We start from the raw sequence: 12,500 nt of genomic DNA on the forward strand, positions 1-12,500 counted from the left end.
GATACATTTCTTTGCCGTTCTCGTCTTGACCACGACGTGAAATGATCGAACTGGAGGTCATATGGAAGACGACAGCACCTGACGATTAATTTTCAATTTTCTCGCAAAATATCCACACTGTTCACATCAATTTCATTATTGGAATGTGTATTCACACTTTCCAAGCCGAACGACTTGGAGGAATCGCAAGATTATTACAGTAACGGTTATGCAACAGCTATAGTTATGCAAAACTTGGGGGGAGAGGGTAAAAGAGGATTTGTGCAAGTAGAGAACTAATTAATCTTAACTTACTGGCTGCGCAGTTCCCCCAAAAGCCATGCTGAGCGTAATTGTCCGTTGTTGAACACCAAAGTCTGTAATGGCCATCAGTCGTGCAACTGCTGTAAACCTTTCCACGGTAGGTGAATGGAAAATGGCACCATTTACCTTCTGTTGTCTTAACACTGCAACCTGTGGTGGACACAGTAAGTTGTTAGTGCAAAATGCAAGACGAAGCCAGATCCGTGAGGTAAATCACGAAAATGGGTTTATTTTCTAACGACACGGCTAACGTTTGCAAAAACGTATCCCTTCCTTGTACTTGTACATATTCATTGCCGTGAAATTGACATTTTAAATTCCCACGACCTGCTCCCGTCTAATCTTGTAGCCTAGTCGGTAGAGCAGAGGTATATTAACCCGAAGCTCGTAGGTTCAATTCCCACCCCGATCAGAGCTTTTCTCTGTCCTTGCAATTGTGTGGGCCCAATTCCAATAATAAGGCTAACGCTCATACGGTTTACATGGGTAGAAAATAGCACCTCACATTATACTTCTCCCTTGTTCCCTTTTCAATTCATCCCATAAATGTGCCGCTCATTTTCTAAAGGGACATACGCCTTAATTAAGGTATTTAAGGTGCTTTATAAAACAGACAACCCGCGAATCTACGCAAGCGGTTTCCGCAAGCACGAGCGTGCGAGGAATGCTCTCAAGCGATAGAGAGGCTTTGAAAGAAACCAAGAAATGATAGCGTTGTCATTAAAACCTCAAGTTTGATGATTTCACGTCCTTGTACGTAAAGCACCTGCGTGTTCGCACGTGCAGCACGATTCTTTTTCCTCTTTTAACCAATGATATTATTGTTTTGTGGCCTTTTTGTCGACGTAGGCATCGTCGTCACTACTTTACCAATCGTCTTATTTATTCCATTTGTAGATCGCTGGAGTCATAGAACTGCTGTAGCCTGCTACATTCAAGATTGAATGATCAGTGTTCCCTGAGTTTTTTTTTTTGAAAAGAAAGCGTTTGTATCCGAAATATTTTAAATTATGGACCGCCTAATATTTTTGCAAATTTCCCGAGCGCTGAGATCTTGAATAATTATGGAGTTTAAGAAATGACGACGGCTACGGCTACGACAACGCCGCAAAACAATAATAGGGAACTTGAGCAACGACAACGGTGACGGCAACGAGAACGCGAGGAATTTGTATATTTAGAGGAAAAAAAACAATGGCCTTGCACGCCCTACACGTGCATTTTTCACTTTTATCCATGCCTTTGCCGTCGTCTGCAGAACAACAACGTGAAATGGCTAAATTTTAGGTTTTATGAAGAACGTCAACACTTGACAATAACGTTTCATTTACTCCCGCAATTTACGAGTGGTTCCGACCAATAAGGAGCTTAAGAACGCGCGTTTTTGAGACGCGGGCGGCAACCGAAAGAGAACATTTCGCGTACCAGGACAGTGGTGTCTCCCGGATTTTTATACAATGATCTCTTATAGAGAAAATATACTTAATAATGTAAATGTGGTTGTGTGAAGACAAGTTAAAAGGGAAAGCAGCTCACTTCCGGTTGCCGTCCGCGTATCAAAAACGCACGTGCTTAAGCTCCCTAATGTCATTTTTGAGAAAACACTACACCCGCGTCACGAAGTGATTATGCACCTATCAATGTTAAGCTTCTGGGGGAGGAGGCCGGGCATAGGCGGGGGATTTGAACTCAGATCAGTTTTTCTGTTCAAATGCCCGGCCCCAGGGAAGTCATCCTGGGTCAAAAAAGTGCAAATTTCTCACCCCAGGGGCACCCGGAGCTTAGAACGATCTGCCACGTGTTCCAGAGCGTCAAGATGCACGAACTCCTGCCATTCGTCTTTGAATTGCAGAACCAAGATTTCGTCGTCAACATCAATTTTGAATTCTGTTTTCACCGTATTGATTTATTTTACTCTCACCAACTACCAGAGCCTTACGGCTCTCGCCGTACTGAACAAGAACCTACATAGCAAATTTAATTAAATACATTTATTATGCTTATGAATTCAAGCAAGCATACACAAGCTGCACAAAGAAAACTCATCAATATTCAAACATATGCAAAAAATATGCACCAGAACACAACGGAAACAAAAGCTTTTCTATTGGATTACATGTCAACCTTGTTAAAAAGATTCGATGACCTTTGTCTTACAAAATACAGAGCAGATTCACTCTTTCACTCATGGCGTTGAGGGAATCGCAGAGAATCGGTTTGCTTCTAGTGACTTCTGGGTAATCCCAAAATGGCGGTATTATTTTTCAGTCTTTCTCGGTCATTCAAGATGGCGATCAGCCAAGATGGCGTCAGTGGACCCCTCTCTTCTAACGGTTAAAGTCAAAGGTCCCAACCCCCGGAACTCAACGAATGATCAAACGTCTCTACCACGGGCAGAATGGTAACGTCAAATCCCCCTCCTATGCCCGTGTTTCCCCCACCCCCCTTCCCCAGCGGCTTAACATTGATAGGTGCATTATAATAACGCGAATTTCTATTTTCAGATGACGTTTTCGTTGCCGTCGCCGTCGTCGTTGTTTAAGTTCTCTATTAGATTAAAGTTTGAGTCCGCAGTTTTTTCTTTCTGGATACGCCTTCTCCACACGTATCCGGCGAATTCGTTGGCGAATACATCCGGAATTTTTTAAATGCACTCTCCAGAGTGGATATTTTTTAATCCGCTATGAATCCGGAACGGCGTGGACGCTAAGGACGCTTTCCTTTTTTACAGAACTGACCCGCCAGACCGGGCAGTTGGAAGGACTAACTCTACAACGCCTTCAAATTAACACACTTCGAGGATGATATATACTTCTCCAGAAATATGTGAGGGATTATTATGCAAGTGTTCCTTCAAATTGTTGCATTTTCTTTGCAACTTGACGGGTCTAGCCAGCCAGTTCTCCCAAAAGAAAAGCGCCCTTAATCCGGACCTTTTTTTATCCGGATGACTTAACTACAGAAAGACAATAATAGCGGAGCTCCTCGAGCGCACACTCACGCGCGCGCGAGCTCCATAGTTAAGAAAATTTGGTCACAATGAACGAAGTTATACATGAAATGAATCAAACACTGAACTGCGGATATGAAATCAAGTAAGCTGGAGTTGGTCACTCCCAACGTCAGTGGCTTCATAGCTCAGTTGGTTAGAGCGTCGCACCGGTATCGCGAGGTCACGGGTTCAAACACCGTTAAAGTCCTGAAATTTTCCGGCTTCTCTGCGCAATTGCAAAAATTGCGTCCATAAATGCGAGGATCATAGCTTTACTTGAAAATTTGTAAACTATCAATCCGAGAAATAATTATTTTGGTTTTGACGTCTCGTACGCTCGCCCGTACACTCCTTGCGGAGGAGGGAAGGGAATCAGGTGTCAGTCGTGGTAAGGGGTATGTTATATTTTCTTGGCGAGAAATGTGAAACCCGCGTTTTTCCTAGCGGGAAATTACGCAGGAAATGGTGTGGGCATTGACATCGCATTCAAAAACTTGTTTACTTTAGGAAGTTGTTTTCAAGTATTTCATACTATTAGCGACGAACAACGGGATAAAAAGCAGGAAAGCGTACGAGAGGAGAAGCGACAAAATTTGAGAAATTTCTGTCGAGAGCTCGAGAAGCCGAGGAAGGAGAAGAACACCGTTAAAAGTTGAGAGAAACAGAGCGAGAGACGACACAGACAAAACACTTATTTACAACGGACTTAACTGAAGATTAGAGTGTAATGTGAAGTGCTAGTTTTCAACCACATATCAACCATGTGAGCGTTAGCCTTTCTAATGGGAATGGGCCCACACAAGGACAAAGAAAAACTCTGACCAGGGTGGGAATTGAACCCAAGACCTTCGGGGAAAACTGGCTCACCTTTCTGAGAGGTCGCCAAAATGAACTGTGTCACCGCCGCGATCGAGGCGGAAGCCATCAAGAGGCGTGAAATGTGTACAAATTAAATTCTAGACCTTGTGAAGTTACTTCCCGTCGGCCTGACCTCGAAGGAGGAGGAGGTTCCATGTAAGTCTTCATTCATAGGTCGTCACTTTTCAGTTAGGTATGATACAGTCGAAACTTCCGTAAGCGGGACACCCTCGAGACCAAGGATAAGTGTCCGCTTACGGGAGGTGTCCGCTCATGGGAGGTTGAAAAAAGAAAGTGCAATAGAGGGCATATCATACACCACAACAAGTCTTTTACAGCTCCTTAAGACAACTTGTGGTTGTGTTTCAAGGTGAGTAGGCAGGCAAAACACGACTCTTATTGGTCAAGATAGGAAATTGAAAGACCTCAGAGCTTTGCTCTAACAAGTACATCTTTCAAAGACCTCCTAGGGGAGAGTTTTTAATGATTTCTCTTAGTAAGGGCTGGTTTTGTATAAGATGCCATTTGTTCATTAGAATGTGTTTGAGATTGGGTGAGGAAGTTCCGGAAGAGTGCGTCTAACTCAGCAACGGCAGTTCTTACAACGGGAAAGCGGATAAACTGTGAGAGGAGCAGGATATGGTATAGAATTGCCTTGCTCCCTTAAGGAGACAAATTTTCGTGCGACTGGCTTGAAGAAAAGTTTTAAAAGGAAATGAAAGGAAAAAAAGCTAATTGTAATCGAAATGACTATGTTTTTTCCAGGACAGTCTGCGATGAAACCGTTAAAAACGAACCCATTTCGTTAGATATACGGGAGGATATTTTAGACCCTGTGGGCCCTGAATAGGTGTCCGTGTCTGCTTACGAGAGACGTCCGATTACAGGTGGCGTCCTTTAGTGGAGGTTCGACTGTACTCAAGTTTTGCCAGTCAAAGTAAGACAGATCCACTTTTTCTGCCGACAGTTTAAGCCCTACCTCCATGGATAGTCACCTGGCGGATGGACATCGGGTTGGTTCCCGCCAGACGCTGCTGAGTGAAGTACTTGTCGCTTATCCATAAAGGTTTATTTGTAATGAAATCCTCATATCTGGAAGGAAGTCTTGCGTATCTCTAAACGGGAAAAAGAGACCGTTTCGTTAAGAAGAATTCCGGGCAGGAAACGTTTTCTGGTTGGTTAGTACCCTGTAGTCAGGAAACCAATTCCTCCATCATCTACTTACTCCAATTGCTGGCTCCATGAATGACTGGAAAAATGCTGATAGCGGGAGATATTCTGAAATATTTGTGATCTCCTTTCCACCAGTGATACTCATGTATTGGTGAAGAGATACATTGCTTGCAAAAACTGTCTGAAAATAAGCAGTGACGCAGTATTTGCTGAAAGGATCTTGAGTTAACACAGCAGCCAGTTCATTGGGTTTCATATTTAATAATGCGAAGCCATGCACGGAAGGATTGAATTTGTAGGTAAATGTGGCCTTTTTTCCAGCCAGCTCTTTGTCTCTCATCGCTTTACATATTTCACTGGTTTCTTGAGGAAGAGACACCTCACACGGGACTGCAGTTACAGACCTTAATAAAGAAATGATATTGGTAATTATAATTGACCTTTAAATTTTAAGCCACATTAGTCAACTCCAGCTGGCTTATAGCCTTGGAGTAAAACACTTCCAATTGATAGTGCCTCATGCAATGGGGAGAATCTTTTAAGATGTTAAAAATATGTAAAGAAAATAAGTAAAGAGAATTTAACATGGAGGTGTATCTATGACAAAATGCAATCCTCTGTAATTGATACAGTTATTTCCAAATCGATCCGAACACCCGTTTCAGGTATCATGCAAATAGTCAAAATGTAGAAAAAGGCATAATGCAAATAGGCATAACGTGAAAAGGCATCATGCAAAGAGGCATAACGCGAAAAGGCAAAACGCAAATAGGCATAACACGAAAAGGCAAAATGCAAGTAGGCATAACGCAAATAGGCATAACACGAAAAGGCTTAATGCAAATAGATGCAAATAGGAATAACGCGAAAGGGCATCATGCAAGTAGGCATCACGCAAATAGACATCACGCAAACAATCACTACGTGAGATAATCAGCGGTCGTAGGAAGGACCTGGAGCCTTCGTATCTTTTTTGAGAAGATGGTGTTCGAACGGGCGATACCTCCTTCTTCCACTCAGAATGTCTTGGCTCAATATTTGAGAATTCTTACTGAACTATTACGCCAGGAGAAATGGTTTCGAAAGTGATTTTGTTTCCTTTCGTCTTAAACAATTAATTCAAGTCCTTTTTCAGCTGAAACTATTAATCCGCAGAGTGCACAGATAGTCTCTTTTCTTCGAAAAGCTTTGGCAATGACAGAAAATTTCTACCAAGAAGTCAATGCTACACAGGTACCTGCTCTTTTTTATACGGGTAAACCAGTCCGACCAAGATTCCAAATAGAAGCCGACAGCTTGAAATTCCTACTGTAATTAGGCTTGAAATTGCCACAACGATGTCCGTAAGCTTGCGAATTCGCCGCTACCCTTTTCAGGACGCACTCTTTCTTGGTCGGACTGATCTTCGGTCGTTCTCTCGTCGCTCAGAAGCCGAATTGCAACGCTTAAAAGAGACGACACTATCTATTGTAAAGCAGAACCTGCATAATTTGCAGCCATGTTCAAAATGGTACTATCTGAACCAGCGACGCGAGTATCTGCGGGGGCTATTTTGTAGTGCTTTCAGCAGCAATTACCGACCCCTCCCCCACTCCCGACCACATACCCACCCCTTTCTCGCCCTCTTTGCGTTAAACCTTTTAAAGAGCTGCCTTTTCGCGTTATGCTTATTTGCGTGATTGCTTTTGCAAGTATGCCTTTCTACATTTTGACTATCTACATGATACCTGAAACGAGTGTTCGCCCTTCAGCTTCGAATCGATGCATTGGCGATTTGGAAAATACTATATCAATTACAGAGGATTGCGTTTTGTCATAGATATACCTCCATAATTTAAGTTCAAATTTTTTTCACCGAATTAATTGTGGTGACCAAAAAGGAATTAAAAAGATATGGAATTAACAGTAAAAGTGATTGCTTGTATTGCGGTGAATTATATTCCATAGGAAACACTTTTCTAGACTGCCAATTCACCTTGTCTTTACTCGTCAGCTGGTGGGGTAGTTTAATGCCACAAACAATTCTAGTTTAATCCAGAACCAAAACAAATCGTGTTTGGCTTGTTCAAGCAAGCCTTGCTGCGCATAGGGCTGTGAGAAACTGCGTTTTGGCTTCCATCAATCAAATTTCCAAACATAGCCGGGAATATCGACTCCGCCTCTGGAAAGTGAATTGGAGTCTTTGGTTTTTGTTTATTTAGTTCACAGTTTGAACACCATTATGATGTTTTTAATTCTTTAGTAAAAAGATTCGCACAGATGCCATCGCTTTCCATCGGCGTTGAGTTCGAATGTACGAATATACCGTGGGAACCAAAAATACTAATTGGTGGGTAATGTCACGCATCAATTAGCAAGTATCAAAAATACCATGATACTCTTTGCTTGTCCCTCCAAAATTTTGCATAAGCATTGTTTTTATTTTCTCTTGGGACTTACAATGGTCCCGTACATTCGAACTCAACGCCGATGGAAAGCGATGGAATCTTAACGAATCTTTCTACTGTAGAATTATATGGTTACATGTAACCATAGCAACAGTGATCTTTTCACGTGTGAAGATATATATGTTACTTACCGGCCGGGAGGTCCATATAGGGAAAACCTGTGCCCGAGGTCACGAGTGCGGCCTTGGGCATACTCGAGACACAAGGCACAGTTTTTCCCTATACCGACCGACCAAGGCCGGTGAATAACCTGTTTATTTATTTATTTTTTTTTTTCATAAAAAGATGTGCTGGCTGGGAAGAATTGCTTAAGGCTGGAATGTGATGCTTATTATCAAAATAGAAATATCAGGAAGTAATTTGTTACGCATCACTGTTTAATTTTAAAAACATTTAAAAGGCTTCAAGAAATATATTTTTGGTCCTAACGTCGACCCGGGTTGGCGGGCAAGACAGAAAAATTCCGCCCGCTCCCTGAGCCAATCAGATTGCATTATTTGCAGAATTCCTCACGCTCGCACATTGAGAAAAAATATATGTATTATTCACCGGCTGGAAGGTCCGTATATGGAAAAACTGTGCCCGAGGTCTTGAGTACGGCCCGAGGCCGCAGGCCGAGGGACGTACTCAAGGCCGAGGGCTCAGTTTTTCTCTATACGGACCGACCTAAGCCGGTGAATAAAGTATTTATTTTCTCTGCTTTTTTTTCTGAAATGAACATGGCAAACTGGTTTGCAAAAAGTCTTTATACGCGCTCTACTTTGCACTGTCACAGTTGAAATTAACTTATAACTGAAAAAAGCGCTCCGTTCGCAAAGCTCAAAGAAAAATGATAGATTAACGATGAGACAGAACTTCAAATATCTCTTGGTGCAATAAAAATAAAAAACAAACGAACCATTTATATTTCATGGCAAGCACAGAGAAATGAGCTAAACAAACTAAACAATGATGTTTGAAAAATTCGTACAAACAGGCGAATAATTTGCTACGTATGAAAATGCTTTGCCTTGTTGAAAATGAAACGAAAGTTCTTAAAACAGGAGGTACAAATTTAGTGAAAAATGCTCTAACATCTCTCTCTGCCTTCATATCTTATTATTTCAGGGATTCATCTTTGTTCTCCGTCAAGTCCTTCAGAAATCAGTGCAAAACTAGAAAACTACACAAGAAAAACTTGTTGACATTAATTCACAGCGTTACGATTTGTTTGACTATTTTAGCGACGAATCCGTATTTTCTTTGATGAAGCAAAATAGAGCGAGATTATAAAATAGAACTGCAAAGTAAATAACGGATGTCAACCCAAAAACTGAGCTCAAAGGACTTCTCTGCAGTTAGTCGTTTTAGTTAAACGGCATGTCAACAGTTCACGAAAAACAACAACGCGAAAAACCACGGCGTCGCGATGTTTGTTTGCCTATTTTAGCCAGAAATCCGTATATTCTTAAATGACGGAATATAAAACGAGAGTAGAATTAACAAATCGAAACTGGTTTTTACCACAATTGCTTGTAATCTCGCAATGTGATTGGCTAATTTGCCGTTGTCGATAAGAGTCTAGACAACGCTGCTTGCGTCATGCTTGCGTCACTTTGTCACGCAATGTAATAGCCAATCAGGAACGCTCATTTTGGGAAATAAACCAATCATATTGCGAGAAAGTTATGGACAACGCTTTGCTCTTTCTTTGAGTTATGATTTTGGTCACGCTGTGAAATAAAAACTTTCTTTGGCGTTCATTGTTGTCTGTACTCTTATCGACAACGATATTCGTCATCACAGTGGTCAAAATGTTGTGGACTCTCGAGGCGTAGCCGAGTGAGTCTACCACAAATAAAAACTTTCATTATCCAGTTGTTTATGCCTTCCTTTGTAGTCTTTGTTTTCCAGTTTCCTTCAAACTTTTAATAAAAACATTGCTACTCTCACGTTCTCGCCAAATCTGTCCGCCATTTTGTCAATTCAACTTGCGCCATCCAGGGCTCGCATTTGATTGGCTATCTGTGAACTTCTTTGTTCATTGACCAATCAGAATGCTTGCTTTATTACCTTTTTTGCATTCAATTACCTCTTTTCTGCACTGTGTTACCAAAAAACTGCACTTCTCTCAGTCAATCAGATTGCATAATTATTTTCATGTATATTATTAATATAATAATTACAATTCTTATCTTTTGTTTACGCCTTTGGGTTTCGCCCCTATCGATTAGAAACGCTTCTTGGGCTTTGCGTATAGAGTTTGTTAGTTTGTTTATTTATTTGTTTGAGCAGGTTGAAGTTTTGGCAGCTATTCAGGTAATGTGGACCTGCTATACCCACCCACCCACCCATATACACACAGAGGACAGCCACAACACCGGGAACTTCATCCCTTACTCTTCTCGAACAGTGTGTGGTTTCTTTAACATCCCACAGGGAACTAATGTACATGGAAGTTATTTGTGAGACGGGACCTCCGGCTTATCGTCCTTATCCGAGAAGACTTGAAAGTCTAACCATTTGCGGATGTAATTACAAAGGCAGAACTTTCTCCTCAATTATTTAAAGACCCTGAGTGTTGGTCCGGCCCGAGTCGAACTCACGACCTCCCGCAGGGCAGCCCGGTGCTTAATCAAAGGAGTCACCGGTGCGCGGTGTGCGGACGAGTTCCAATGGAATGAGTTCCATGTCGTGAGGCGTGTGGTTATTGCTGATGAAATGTTCAGAAACAGTTATTTGTCTTGAAGAAGAAGAAGTGGGTCTGTCAACGGGACGTCGGTGTTAGTTGAAACGGTCTTTAAGTCTCCGTTTTGTCTCTCCCGTGTATTGTTTATTGCATCGTCGACAGTGCATCATGTTTAAAACATTTTTTGAGTTACAGTCAATGTAATGTGGAATTTGCCTTGTCTCTTTAGTAGCTGAAATGTGTAGTCAGTTCGTCCGTGAGTTATGTAATTGCATGGGAGGGTTAGTTCCGCATTTGAATGGTCCTTTAAGGGCCCACTGACGTATTTTTTGGGGTGCGTTGCTAAGGATGTAATGGTTAAGTAATTTGAGAGAATTTGACATTATTTTGGTCAGTTTCCAACTTTTGTAAGTCAATGACCCTAAATATGAGGTCATCATGCCACGCCCATGGTCACGTGACCAATAAAAGAAAACTCTAAATTTGTCTCCGTGCTACGCAATTTGGGTATTTAATCGATGGTTTGATAATTTACATTCGTTTTTGCATCCAGCCTAGCATGGTTTTCTTTTTATTTTGAAAAATGTTGTTTTTAAAGACATAAACGATACTGAAATACCCAAAACTTTTTCAAAAAAAAAATGATTTGAAAAAATCAATTCTTAGCTATATTCTGTATTTGGTGGTGAAACGTGCCATGTAAAAAAAAAATTAATTCAATTTAAAGACCGCCGGAAATTTAGCTTTTTCTCAAACCGGAAGTCAGTTTGTTTACGCATGCGCAGTTGATCTGAGAACGAGCGCGAGGAAGGGCGAGGAAACACCTTCGATGGAAACAACAGTTCGTGCGGTGACTTTTGCTTGTGAGTGAGTTTTCTTGTTAGCTCATGATATGATGACGTCAGTTACCGGAAGTAACATTTCACTTCCTTAGCAACGCGCGAAAAATCCGTCCGTGGGCCCTTAAGAGGCTACGTTTGTGGATTGGTAGGTAATGTGGATTTGACGAGTATGTCGCCAAGGTTGTTGGAACGTCTGAAAGCAATAAGGGGTGGTAATGTGAATATTTGAGTGCGTCGTTGGGAAGAAGCGAGAATGTGAAAGTGCTTTTTATTAAAGATGGAAAATAACGAAGGGAGGGTAATAGGTGACAACAAAGGGACACGACTCGATATGTTTGTGGAATTTGCGCTAGGTTTAAGAACTGTATTGCGTTGCATAACGTAAGCACGTCTTATTTCTTATTTGAGGGAAGAGAGATTGTAGCCACGTTTGTGGAGGTATTGGCGACATACTTGTCAAATCCACATTTATTTACCTATAAACCCACAAACGCAGCCTCTTAAAGGATCACTCAAATGCGGAACTAGCCACATAGTGATTAGTTCATCATTACTCGAAATCTTTCTTTCTCATTCCCACATCTCCCACTGAGGTTGCATTGATAGTTTATGCTTTAAAAATAGTAAATGTGAGAGTGTCGATGCCCTGAGCATTTCACCTATAAAAGAAATCATTGATTTACTTGCAACCCCTTTGTCTCATATCTGTAATCCTTTTTTTTTCTTCCGGTTTGTTTTCCGATGAACTCAAGGTCACTAAAGTCCTCCCAATTTTTAAATCTGGTGACTCTTATTTATTCTCTAACTGCAGGCTTATTTCTATTCTCCCATGTATGTTTCTCTAGGGCCACTTGTTAGAAAACTGCGTTAGGTTAATGTGCTACCCTCGTTACATAAAGTATTGTATTGTAGAGTCCTTGAGAAGCTCTATTACTTTAGACTATCTGGGTTTCTCACTAAATTTGATATTCTCAATCATCATCAATATGGTTTAAGACCACTTCACTCTACTTCCATGGTCATCCTTGAACTTGTCAACAACATTTATGAAGGTTTTGAAAAAAGTGAATTTACTATTGGGAGTTTTCTTAGATCTTAAGAAGACCTTTGACACTGTAAATCATAAGATTCTTATTAGTAAACTTAATTTTTACAAAGTGGCAGAGGGCTTCATCATGGACGATTACGTCAAGCCTGCAGTCTTGAAGGAGTTTGAT

General features: G+C 41.2%; 1 protein-coding gene across 2 annotated transcripts in view; it reads right to left on the reverse strand.

Annotated features, from left to right (window-relative positions):
* The window catches only part of LOC138060570 (polyunsaturated fatty acid 5-lipoxygenase-like), a 54,447-nt gene that overhangs the window by 19,269 nt on the left and 22,678 nt on the right, over positions 1–12,500 (reverse strand). For both annotated transcript variants that reach the window (XM_068906412.1, XM_068906411.1), the window contains exons 3-5: positions 5,379–5,730; positions 5,133–5,268; positions 295–453 (exon numbers count right to left, since the gene is read on the reverse strand). In XM_068906412.1, coding sequence (XP_068762513.1) covers positions 295–453; positions 5,133–5,268; positions 5,379–5,730 — 647 coding nt within the window. The remainder of the gene's footprint in view (positions 1–294; positions 454–5,132; positions 5,269–5,378; positions 5,731–12,500) is intronic.

The sequence above is a fragment of the Montipora capricornis genome, chromosome 8, assembly GCF_036669925.1.
Source record: "Montipora capricornis isolate CH-2021 chromosome 8, ASM3666992v2, whole genome shotgun sequence".
Classification (NCBI taxonomy): Eukaryota; Metazoa; Cnidaria; class Anthozoa; order Scleractinia; family Acroporidae; genus Montipora; species Montipora capricornis.